Here is a 13,635-nt window from a genome sequence, read left to right as displayed (position 1 = left end):
TTTTAACCCTTTAAGGACCCGGGTTTTTCCGTTTTTGTATTTTCGTTTTTTTCCTTCTTACCTTTAAAAAATCATAACTCTTTCAATTTTTCACCTAAAAATACATATGATGGCTTATTTTTTGCGCCACCAATTCTTCTTTGTGATAAAGTCAGTCATTTTACAAAAAAATCTACGGCGAAACTGAAAAAAAAAAATCATTGTGAGACAAAATTGAAAAAAAACCACCATTTTGTAGCTTTTGGGGGCTTCCGTTTCTACGCAGTAAATTTTTCAGTAAAAATGACCCCTTCCTTTATTCTGTAGGTCCATACGGTTAAAATGATACCCTACTTATATAGGTGATTTTGTCGCACTTCTGGAAAAAATCTAAACTACATGCAGGAAAATGTATACGTTTAAAATTGTCATCTTCTGACCCCTATAACTTTTTTATTTTTCCGTGTATGGGGCGGTATGAGGGCTCATTTTTTGTGCCGTGATCTGAAGTTTTTAACGGTACCATGTTTGCATTGATAGGACTTATTAATCGCTTTTTAATAATTTTTTCATGATATAAAAAGTGACCAAAAATGCACTATTTTGGACTTCGGAATTTTTTTGCGCGTACTCCATTGACCGAGCGGTTTAATTAATGATATATTTTTATAATTCGGACATTTCTGCACGCGGCGATACCACATGTTTATTTTTATTTTTATTTACACTGTTTTTAATTTTTTATGGGAAAAGGGGGGGATTCAAACTTTTATTAGGGGAGGGGTTAAATGATATTTATTCTCTTTTTTTTTTTTTTTTTTGCAGTGTTATAGCTCCCATAGGAAACTATAACACTGCACACACTGATCTTTTACATTGATCACTGCGATCCCGAACAGCTCACTGAGCTAACCGGCATGGTTTCACTTTCATTTTAGACGCGGCGTTCAACTTTGAACGCCGCGTCTAAAGGGTTAATAGTGCGCAGCACCGCGATCAATGCCGCGCGCTATTAGCCACAGGTCCCGGCCGTTGTTAGAGGCCGGGCCCGACCCACTATGACGCGGGGCCACGCAGTGGCCCAGCGTTATAGATCGGGAGCGGACTCCGGACGTACAGGTACGTCCTGGGTCCTTAACAGGTTAAACATTCATTTTCGTTCATGTAGTTATAATTTTTACCAGAAGTACGACAAAATCAAACCTATATAAGTAGGGGATCATTTTAATCGTATGGATCTACAGAATAAAGAGAAGGTGTCATTTTTACCCAAAATTTTTTTATTACATATATTAAAAAAATGGAAAGGGGGGGATTCAAACTATGCAAAAATTGGGGGTAACAAAAACTATGCAAACTGAGTATCCTTCTGATCATATTCACCTGAGAAATAATTTTATCGCACAGTGAATGAAGGATCGGCGCCGCAAAAAATTTGGAGTTATGGCAAAATAAGAGTTTTGGCTCATAGAGGAAATCTTAAATTTCCTGGGTTGTTAAGGGGTTAATACTGATAATAAAATCTGTGTTATTCTCTGCAGATTCTTGTAGCAGGAGATCAGAGGAGAATCTTATATCTTCAGATTATAAAGCAGATGATGATATCACACAAGATACATATGAAGAACATTCCATTATCCCAGATACACCCTCAGCCCTTCACAGCCAAGATCTGTCATCTCATCCTTATATACAGGTCCTGTCTTCTCAGTCATCACAGGATGTTCAGCAAAATGAAGGTCACAGAAGGGGTGTTGGACATCAGTGGGCTCAGAAGTCATATTCATGCTCAGAATGTTGGAAATGTTTTACTAAGAAATCAAGCTTTGTTGATCATCAAAAAATTCACACAGGAGAGAAGCCATTTTCATGTTCAGAGTGTGGGAAATGTTTTATTAAGAAATCACATATTGTTAAACATCAAAGAATTCACACAGGGGAAAAGCCATTTTCGTGTGCAGAGTGTGGAAAAAGTTTTGCTGACAAATCAAATCTTGTTATTCATCAAAAAACTCACACAGGGGAGAAGCCATTTCCATGTTTAGAATGTGGAAAATGTTTTACTCAGAAATCAAGTCTTGTTGATCATCAAAGAATTCACACAGGGGAGAAACCATTTTCATGTTCAGAATGTGAAAAATGTTTTAATAAGAAAGCAACACTTAAAAGACATATAAGAACTCATATAAGAACTCACACAGTAGAGAAGCCAATTGAGAGCAATAAATGAAGCAGATAAGACATCTATATATTATCCATGTACATAGGATATCTGACATTTATACATATCTCATATACTGCAGGTGTCTCAAACTGGCGGCCCTCCAGATGTTGCAAAACTTCAACTCCCAGCATGCCTGTGAGGGGAGTCAGCTTGTTATACATTTTTATATAACCTTTTATAATAATCCTTTATATGATTATACGCCATTTTGTATATCATCAGCCATGTTGTCTATAGGCCACCATCTTGTCTATGTTCCTTCATTATGAACTGAGTGTGAACTTTACCAGAATTATAACCAGGAAACTTGTAAACAAGAACCACAACTGCTGAGCGTACAGAAAACTCCAAGGCTACTGAGTCTGAAGACGTTCACACTTCCCGTCCTTCCTACTTAGAGATAAGACGTCTGTTTGTAACCAGGTATCATTGGGCAGTTTGCCGTCCCTTCATCTTTGCCTATAAGAATTCTGCTGTATGTAGTAAACGTCAGAAGACGCTGTATACAGATCCCAGTCTGTGTCATTTCTTCCAATCTATCAGGCCTGATTGATAAAACATTTCCAATTTGGCCTCGAACAGCAAATGTACCTGAAGGAATTGGTTAAATTCCTTAACATGGCCGACAACGGTTATCTGCAGCCAACGGCTGTCCGGGCATGTCCTGGCATGCTGGGAGTTAAAGTTATCCGACATCTGGAGGGCCACCAGTTTGAGACCCCTGATATACTGCATCTCCAAACTTGTTACCAATTGTTAATAAAAGTTTTCTTTCTTATATGATTTATTATTCTTATATTCATCTCCGCACACTGGACTTATAATAAATGTAATATTGTCCCTGACGTTGTATATAGGGAATGTAACGCGTCAGTGTTGTCCCCGCCCCCTTCTCATTATGATTATAGAGACTTTAATTCAAGGCATCAGACAGGATCCGCGCGTCTCCCTTGAAGATCGTCTCTTCTGAACATAAGACGCTGCAGATACTTTTATTTATCACAAACCCTAGACCAGCGTTTCCCATCTTGACGTCTATTTTCGGTCTCAGATCATAAAATCCATTTTTCTATATGAGAAGTCGTCAATATCTCAGCGTCCCCCGGGTTCAGTAAACATCGGTGTAATTCTTTTCCTTTTCTTTGTCCTCCCCGGGGTATAAAATCCCTAGAGATCTGATCACATCTGGTACAAGATCTCTTTACTTCACACTTTGCGCCATTATTACACGGATTGAAGACCCAGTTACATGCTCGTAAATTCCCATTTATGTCGTGGATTGGAGGAATAAAGGTTCTCAAATCTTTGTATTTAACCCCTTCAGGACAAAGGGCGTACCTGTATGCCGTAATTTTGGGGACCAGACCGGGATGCCTCCTGAAATCATTCAGCAGGCATCCCATGACAATGTCCAGGGTGGTTCTGAGACCCCCACACCCGCCCATGTCGCACAATTGCCGCAGATCGCCGGTGAATTCAATCCCGCATCTGTGGCGATTCTGGTCATATGCGTCACGTGTGATCTGATGACCTGAAATTAGAATGTGATTGGCAGTGTACTATACACCGCCAATCACCTCGTGTAGCTGGGGGGAGGTGGCGATCCGGTCACCTCCCCAGGAGCGCTGCTATTGGTCGGACGATCAATAACAGCCGGCAGAGGAGGGGTTAATGTCCCCTTCTCTCAGCTCTGCTCGCCCACCTAGCTCAGCCAGCGGGCAGAGCTGAGAGAATAAGCCAGGTACCCCCCCTCTGTGAAGATCTGAGCCCCTCAGGGCTGAAGAATTGATTTTAGTGCAGGGTGAGTTTCAGTGCAGGGACAGGTAGGTTAAAAAAAAAATCCCCCCCCCTGACCACTAATAGGTCCTCAAGGGTCCACCACAGGGTTTCAGGGCGCTGCATTTGGCCCCCTTTATAATTTTTTTTTATAATGGTGTGTGATTTATAATCACACACCGTTATATATAGGTTACACCAAACACATACACTACACACTTCCCGCCCCAACCCCCCACCCCCCGCCCACACACACACACACACCCTCCTTTCGCACCTCCCCCCACCACCACAGAAAAAAGGTGATGGCCCACAGGGCATATTTGGCGGAGGAGGCATATGCTCTACTTGCCTCCGACTCCGAATCTGCCAGTGAGGACGAGGAAGATCCTACTTTTCTGTGTTCTTGCTCATCCTCCTCATCATCTAGTACTGATGATGAGCCCCCCCAGAAGGAGGCGGAGACACTGCCAGGCGAGGCCACACACCCCCATGATAGTGACCCAGTGGCCGACACTAGTACGAGTGTCCATGCCGCTCGTAATAGGAATCCGCCCCCTCCAGACAAGCATACTGGAGCCCCCTACTGGTGAACCTGTCTGGAAACCCCCAGAGTGATATCAGCCACGGATTCCTGAGTTTGTTGGCGACTCAGGAATCCGGATTGACATGGCCGGATACACTGAAATAGACTATTTTTAGTTTTTATTTCAGTGATGACTTTGTCAATCTAATGATGGAGCAAACAAACTTATACACCCAACAGTTCATTGCCCACCACCCTGATTCGCTTTTGGCCAGGTCCAATGAATGGTACGCCATTAATGCACCCGAACTGAGGACATTTTGGGGCCTTGTGCTGCATATGGGCCTAGTCAAAAAAACATACACGTCCTCTACCAGACCCCACACTACGCTATGGCCATGGCACGAGGACGGTTTGAGGCCATTCGGAAATGCCTGTATTACACTGATAATGCGGCATGTCCCCCCTGAGGTGATTCTGACTATGACCGGCTTTACAAAGTGAGGCCGGTCATAGATCACTTTGGGGCCAAATATTGGGAGGCCTACGTATGTACGTCCGTATGTACGGGAGCTCTCGGTAGATGAGTCTCTTATCAGTTTTAAGGGGAGACTTATCTTCCGCCAGTATGTTCCCTTGAAGCGGGCGCAGTATGGCATGAAGCTCTACAAACTTTGTGAGAGTAACTCCGGGTACACTCTCAAGATTAGAGTATATAAGGGACAGGATTCCCGTATTGAACCCCCAGATTGTTCCCCCACTCTGGGTGTTAGCGGGAAGCTTGTGTGGGACCTTATGTACCCATTGCTGGATAAGGGTTATCACGTGTACGTGGACAACTTTTATATCAGCATCCCTCTGTTCACTTCCCTCGCCGCCAGATCCACGTCCGCTTGTGGGACCGTGCGGAAGAACCAGAGAGGCCTCCCTCGAAATTTTGTACAGACACCTATCCCCAAAGGTGAGTCCCGTGCCCTTACCCATGAAAACCTGTTTCTGGTCAGGTATAAGGATAAGAGGGATGTCCTTATGCTGACCATAATTCATGGTAACGGCAGCTCACCTGTCCCTTTGCGAGGTACCACAACACCGGCCCTCAAGCCCGATTCTATTCTGGACTACAATTGTGATAGATGTATATGTGTGTATATGTAAATTTTATATACTGTATATGTAAAATGCCCATTTAGGATGAGGCCATGCTTCTCTGTTACTTGTCCACCTCTCCCCCATCTGCTCTCTCCCATCTTGCCCCCACCATCGTGTAGAGGAAGCTGCTGGCCATGAGGACAATGCTACTTCCACATCTGCTCTCTCCTGTCTCACCCCTCCCATCGTGTGGAGAATCAGAAGAAATAAGCCCGCCAAACTGTTCAGGAAAGGCATAGTAGGGGGGTGGGAACTTATGTTAATTACAAAGGAAATATAAGCTTGAACGATTTGAAATAAAGCTCATTGACGAGCACACAGAACACAGAAGCATTTGAAACTGACAATGGCTCCGTTTGATTTACTTTGGTATACTTCGGTAAATAGATTCTGTATACGGATTTGGCCGGGAGTAAGATAGCTATAAGAACACCGATAAAATCCATGTGACAATCAGTATATGGGGGGAGTTGATCTCTCTGATCAAGTCCTGAAGCCATATAATGCCATGCGGAAAACACGGATATGATACAAAAAAGTTGCACTCTACATGGTACAGGTGGCCATGTATAACTCTTTTGTACTGTCCCAGTACGCTGGCAGCACAGGGACATTCCTCCAGTTCCAAGAAGAAGTCAGGCAACCGAGAAAGAGCAGGCCGGAGTTCCTGATTAACTGGAAATATAGGCGCCAGGATCGTCCCAGGCCAGCACATTCCAGGTGAGGTCCCCCACACTGGAAATAAGGGACGATCCCAGAAAAAATGCGGAGTGTGTCACAAGAGGGGGATACGGAAGGACAAGAGGGGGATACGGAAGGACAAGAGGGGCATACGGAAGCACAAGAGGGGGATACGGAAGGACAAGAGGGGGATATGGAAGGACAAGAGGGGGATACGGAAGGACAAGAGGGGGATACGGAAGGACAAGAGGGGGATACGGAAGGACAAGAGGGGGATATGGAAGGACAAGAGGGGGATATGGAAGGACACCACCACTCAATGTGACACTTGCCCCGATCATCCGGGCCTCTGCATTAAGGAATGCTTCAGGGAGTATCACACTTCCATGGAGCACTACATTTTCCTTTTTCATTTAAATTTTCCATAATTTGACCCAAATGTGCCAAGTCCAGAGTACATTCCAAGTTTTAACCCCATAAACCACTAAATTGCCCATAAAAAAAAATCTCATAAAAAAAAACTGATAAGACCTCTGGGGGTATTTTTTCCAAAAATGGGTCATGTGTCACCGAGTCACTAGCCTCGGGGTCTTTTTTTTTTTTTTTTGTTGCCTCAAATGTGCAGCGCTCTTTCCCCACCTGAGCGGGGTGCACATTTGAGGTAACAGAATAGGGACGGCCACACATCACATTCCCAGAATTCCCAGAATGATGATTCAGAGCATAGGGTTTGGGGCGGGCATCATTTTTACTTTTGGCTATACTCTGGGTCATCATTCTGGGAACATAATTAGCATATCAGTAGTACAATTATAATTTTTATTCCCCCCATAGTACACCATCCATTCCTGGAAAATAAATTTAGGGAGCACCCTCCAGTTCCCCCCTATACACCTTCCCCTGGGGGTGTACTGTGTGTATAGGGTCACATGTGGGTGTTCTCTCTTGTATTTTCCTCTGAATATATGTAACCGTCAGCTACTGATATGCCATAGCCCTCAAATGCAAACAGACCTCTATGACTCTTGAGCCTCTATGACACCAACATATGGGGTATTTCCATACTCGGAAGCAATGGGGTTACAACATTTGGGGGCATTTTCTCCTATCACTCCTTGTGCAAATGAAAAATTTGGGGTAACACCAGCATTTTTGTGAAAAAAAAACCTATTTTGTCATTTTACGGCCCACTGTTCAAAACACCAGTGAAGTGTAAATACTCACTGTACCCCTTGTTACGTTCCCTGAGGGGTGTAGTTTCCAAAATGATAGCACTTGAAGGGGGGGGGGGGGTCCCACTGCTCTGGCTCCATGGTAGCTCTGTAAACGCTCAAGGCCCCTGACGAAATTCTCCCAAAGCCGAATGGCGCTCCTGCTGTTCTGAGACCTGGTGTGCACCCGCAGAGCAGTTTACGCCCAGATATGAGGTATGTCCTTACTCCAAAGAAATGTATTTACAAATTGTGGGGGCCATTTTTACCTATTACCACTTGTGGTAACCCCAGCATTTTAGTGTAAAAAATCTAAATTTTCCTTTTCACATCCCACTTTAACCCCTTAAGGACCGGGGGTTTTTCTGTTTTTGCATTTTCGTTTTTTGCTCCTTGCCTTTAAAAAAGCATAACTCTTTCAATTTTGCACCTAAAAATCCATATGAAGGCTTATTTTTTGCGCCACCTATTCTACTTTGTAATGACGTCAGTCATTTGCCCAAAAATCTACAGTGAAACGGAAAAAAAAAATCATTATGCGACAAAATTGAAAAAAAAACGCCATTTTGTAAATTTTGGGGGCTTCCGTTTCTACGTAGTACATTTTTCGGTAAAAATGACACCTTCTCTTTATTCTGTAGGTCCATACAATTAAAATGATCCCCTACTTATATAGGTTTGATTTTGTCGGAATTCTGGAAAAAATCATAACTACATGCAGGAAAATTAATACGTTTAAAATTGTCATCTTCTGACCCCTATAACTTTTTTATTTTTCCGTGTATGGGGCGGTATGAGGGCTAATTTTTTGCGCCGTGATCTGAAGTTTTTAACGGTGCCATTTTTGCATTGATAGAACTTATTGATCGCTTTTTATTCATTTTTAAATTATATAAAAAGTGACCAAAAATGCCATTGACCGAGCGGTTTAATTAATGATATATTTTTATAATTCGGACATTTCCACACGCGGTGATACCAGATATGTTTATTTTTATTTACACTGTGTTTTTTTTATTGGAAAAGGGGGGTGATTCAAACTTTTAATAGGGGAGGAGTTAAATGATCTTTATTCACTTTTTTTTTCCACTTTTTTTTTGCAGTGTTATAGCTCCCATAGGGACCTATAACACTGCACACACTGATCTCTTATACTGATCATTGTTATCCCATAGGGACCTATAACACTGCACACACTGATCTTCATCATTGATCACTGGTTTCTCATAAGAAACCAGTGATCGACGATTCTGCCGCATGACTGCTCATGCCTGGATCTTAGGCACTGAGCAGTCATTTGGCGATCGGACAGCGAGGAGGCAGGTAGGGGCCCTCCCGCTGTCCTGTAAGCTGTTCGGGATGCCGCGATTAGCCGCGGCTATCCCGAACAGCCCGACTGAGCTAGCCAGCAACTTTCACTTTCGCTTTTAGCCGCGCAGCTCAGCTCTGAGCGCGCGGCTAAAGGGTTAATAGTGCGCGGCGCCGCCGCGATCGGCGCTGTGCGCTATTAGAGGCGGGTCCCGGCTTCACTATGACGCCGGGCCCGCCGTGATATGACGCGTGGTTACTGTGTAACCCCGCGTTATATCAGGAGAGCAGGACCAAGGACGTATCGGTACGTCCTTGATCCTTAAGGGGTTAATTAACATTTATCAAACACCTGTGGGGGGTTAAGGCTCACTGTACTGCTTGTTACGTGCCTTGAGGGGTGTAGTTTCCAAAATAATAGCCATGTGTTTTGTTGTTTTTTCTTTTTGCTGTTCTGGCACCGTAGGGGCTTCCTAAATAGGACATGCCCCCCCAAAAACCATTTCAGCAAAACTCACTCTTCAAAATCCTATTGTCGCTCCTTCCCTTCTGAGCCCTCTACTGCGCCTGCCAAACACTTGACATACACATATGAGGTATTTCCTTACTCCAGAGAAATTGGGTTACACATTTTAGGAAGATTTCTCTCCTTTTATCCCTTGTAAAAAATAGAAAAATTGGATCTACAAGAACATTCCAGTGTAAAAAATGAAGATTTTTCGCAGCAGCGAAGATTAGTGATGACCTTCACTGCTGCACTCTGATGCCGACGCTGCCCCATTACGTTCCCCATCCCCGGTTTTATAATTACCTGTTCCCGGGGTCCACACTACTTCTGGCTCCTGCGGCGTCCTGTGCGCCACGCAATGACGAGTGATGTCCTCAACGCGACGTCACCGTCAGTGCGCACAGTGACAGCTCAGGACGCCGCCGGAGCCAGAAGTAGCGCGGACCCCGGGAACAGGTAATTATAAAACCGGGGATGGGGGAGGAAATGGGGCAGCTGCGGTGGTTGGACTTGGGAGGACCCCAGGACAGGCAGGGGGAGAGAAGCGGGCGGCAGCGGTCTCTGGCCCCGCTAAAGCCGCTGCAGTTCATTGATTTAAAGCGCCCACTTTAAATCATTGATCTGCTGCGGCTTCTGAGGGGGGAGAAATAGCCGATAGCTTATGCCGGAATATCGGTTATCGGCTATCGGGCTGGTAACAGCGGGACTTCTGCCAGTTAACCCGTGCGATGCAGGGCATCGCCAGGTTAACTGAATGCCGTCTATAGACGGCAGAATGGGCGAAGGACCTGCGCAATTCGCCGTCTATAGACGGGATTCTGCGGGAAGGGGTTAAAGGTTGAATTGTGGAAGGTAGAAGTGATTCTCACGCCTACTGGTAGGTGGTTTAGCTTTGCACCTAAAAAAATACCTTAGCGCACAAAATAGCGACTTTTGACAAAAGTCGCAAATTATAAATACGTGACCACTGCAGGGTCAGAAAGAAAAAGTTCTACGGATAGGCAAAAAGAGTAAAACTTTATATATCAAAAGGCGCATAAAAGTCTCAAAATATGCTTTTTGCGCCTGAACTGCGCCTGAACATAGACAAAAACATGCTCTAAAAGCAATGATGAATCTCCCCCAATAAGGATGTTTAACCCCTTAAGTACTCAGCCCATTTGGGCCTTAAAGGAGTACTCCAGAATAGGAAAATTGTACTCTATACTGCCAGCAATAAAAAAAATAAAGAGGTACATACCTTCCTTCGCTCCCCCGGGGCCTCCAGTAACCCACTCCGGTCTCCACCGCAATCCTCTTCCTGGTTGTCGGAGGTCAGCGAGTCATACCGCACTCAATCACCGGCGCAGCGAAGTCCTGACTCGGCCGGCGATAGGCTGAGCAGCAGTGTGATCGATTGCATCATCTGATGGGTTAATGGCGGACATCAGCGGCATGACCCGCCGACTATGAAGCGAGAGGCAGCGCCTGCACTCACCTCATGTGCGTGACGTAAACGTACATCACGGTGCGCTGCGTACCAGGATACCATGACATATATTTACATCGTGTCCTCTAGGGGGTTGACAACTTTACTTCTTTTCTCTTCTCGTGTTACTTAGTATTTTTCCTATAATTTGATGAAATCTATAAGTGCCGCCTGTTATATCCTGACATGTACATGTGAGGGAATATATGTTATTCAGCCATATTGTTCAAAACACCATGAGCTTAAGATGGACAGATGACGTCTAAGGCCGGGTTCACACTGCAGAATCTCCGACCGGATGAAATCCATCTGGAGATTCCGATTGCGGGCAGTGGCGGCCAGTGCGGACTGAATCAGTTGGCGCTAGGACCGCACAGACATCACCATCCTCATAGACGGCGATGTCTGTGGAGCAGATTCCACAAGAACATTGAACAAGTTCAATGTACTGGCGGAATTTTTCCAGGGGATTTTTCAGGAAGAAAGTCCGCCTGGAAAAATCTGCCGTGTGCACTGTGCAGCAGAATCCCATAGCCAGCAATGACACTCTACTGCAGCGGAATTTCCGAGTGAGATTTCACAACGAAATTCTGTAATGTGAACCCTTCCTAACAAGTCCTTTCCTAGAACCGAGAGTGCATGGCTGTAAGGATTATCCGCTATCTATATACTCTATAAGAGGAAGGACTCGCTATAATTCCCCCACCAGTCACAGCTATTACCCTAAAATAGTTTGATTTGTCATTGTCCTTGTATATGTCGTTGGTCACATATTCTTCCTATATTCTTCCAGCTTCTTCATAATAAACCAGAACGCTGCGACTATAGCCACGATGTGTTGTCTTTTTGTTCTCCAGGCCGGTCGTCTTCTTTAGGCAGTGGTCTCAAACTGTGGCCCTCCAGATGTTGCAAAACTTTAACCACCAGCCAATGACCTGACTTATATCCCATTGAAAATCTATGGGAAAGAACTGAAGATCATGATTCATAGAAGAGGCCCGCGGAACCTTCAGGATTTGAAGGTTTTTTTTTTTTTGTGTCACAGTTTAGACCAGTGTTTCCCAGCATCTGGAGGGCCAAGTTTGAGACCACTGTCTTGGATGGGTATCGGGCATAATCTCCTGATCATATCTATATGTAATAAATGTCGGAGGCTTCATACCCTCAGAGAGCTGGGATCCAACCATAGAGCCACCTGGTTAATTCTTCTCCGCACTTCGGCCGAATACAACTTGTTCTTCCCTCTATAACCTAAGGAAGGACCCTGTGTAGAGTAGGAGACCCCACTAATCTAACACCTATAGGATCAGAATGTCCTAGAAGATAGAAGTGATTTTATATGTCTAATCTGGTCCTGTCCTGGAATTCTTCATCACTGGAATAAGTCCCTTCTCTCTGAGGTGTTTGGGTCTCCAGTAGCAGCTCCCCATGGATTATGCCTGTTGGGTCTTCTCCATGAGGAGCAGTGAATATCACAACCAGATATCACACTCTTCTCCTACACAATCATGTTTTTCCTAGCATGTTAAACTCTAGTGATGACATATCTGGACCGTTTTATTTTAACCGAAATTTTTTTTCCCCACAATATCTTTTATTGTTAACAAAAATAAAGAAAAAAAAAATGACAAATTGTTACATCACAACAATGAATTACAAACATAAAGGGCCTCATTTACTAAGACCGGAGAGTTTTTTTTTGGAGTGTTTTTGCTTTTTCTCCATTATTTTTCTCACCTTATTTACTATTGTGTCGCTAGTGTTGTTTTTTTCCTGTCGCACGGAATATTGTTTGGTCGCACAAACTAGGCGGGTAAAACCCGGATTAAAAAAAATTAATAAATGGAGACTTGGAGACCCTATTGAGAAGCGAGGACATTTGTAGAAAATGACTATGTTCGAAGCAATAACAATCAAAATATCCATCACCAGTCAAAATAAATTTTAAAGTTTACAAAAATAGTACATGTAAAGAAAGGCTAATTAATGGGCACAAAATCAACCACCAGCTTGTTAATCTATCCGGAGAGATGCAAATAACATCTGTAATGGCTGTTGTTGTGAACATCATTAAAAACCCTCTGTTCTTATGAACTTTCCAACTGCTGCCGGCATTTGGGTTTTCATTTTCACAATCTCAGACTTTTTCTGTGTGTTTCACATTATACTCCGAGAGGTATTTTTTATTTACTCGGGAACACGCCCCATTTCGTTGAAAACACGCCCATTTGGTGTGTTTTACTAAACACTGAGAGTTTTGAAAAAGACAGGTTTTTATGGTCGCACACACTGTCGCATATATTGTGCGACAGAATATTAGGCGCTAAACCCGACAAAAACACTCGGGTTCACGTTAGTAAATCAGGGCCAAAGACTTTAAAAAATAAGAACAAGAAAAAGGAAATATATAGGAAAAGAATTACACCGATGTTTACTGAACCCGGGGGACGCTGAGATATTGACGACTTCTCATATAGAAAAATGGATTTTAGGATCTGAGACCGAAAATAGACGTCAAGACGGGAAACGCTGGTCTAGGGTTTGTGATAAATAAAAGTATCTGCAGCGTCTTATGTTCAGAAGAGACGATCTTCAAGGGAGACGCGCGGATCCTGTCTGATGCCTTGAATTAAAGTCTCTATAATCATAATGAGAAGGGGGCGGGGACAACACTGACGCGTTACATTCCCTATATACAACCTCAGGGACAATATTACATTTATTATAAGTCCAGTGTGCGGAGATGAATATAAGAATAATAAATAATATAAGAAAGAAAACTTTTATTAACAATTGGGAACAAGT

The 13,635-nt window shown here is 43.7% G+C and overlaps 1 protein-coding gene across 1 annotated transcript; it reads left to right on the top strand.

Annotated features, from left to right (window-relative positions):
• Nucleotides 1-1,555: 1,555 nt before the first annotated feature.
• LOC130298634 (gastrula zinc finger protein XlCGF71.1-like) lies at nt 1,556-3,312 on the top strand (the record flags this gene model as incomplete). Its single annotated transcript, XM_056551356.1, has 1 exon — nt 1,556-3,312. A coding segment is annotated over one exon (654 nt), but the record flags the coding sequence as incomplete, so codon positions are not given.
• Nucleotides 3,313-13,635: the final 10,323 nt, after the last annotated feature.

The sequence above is a fragment of the Hyla sarda genome, chromosome 1 (assembly GCF_029499605.1).
Source record: "Hyla sarda isolate aHylSar1 chromosome 1, aHylSar1.hap1, whole genome shotgun sequence".
NCBI classification, from domain to species: domain Eukaryota; kingdom Metazoa; phylum Chordata; class Amphibia; order Anura; family Hylidae; genus Hyla; species Hyla sarda.
Note: the sequence above shows the minus strand (reverse complement) of the source record. Positions and strands in the feature narration are given on the sequence as shown.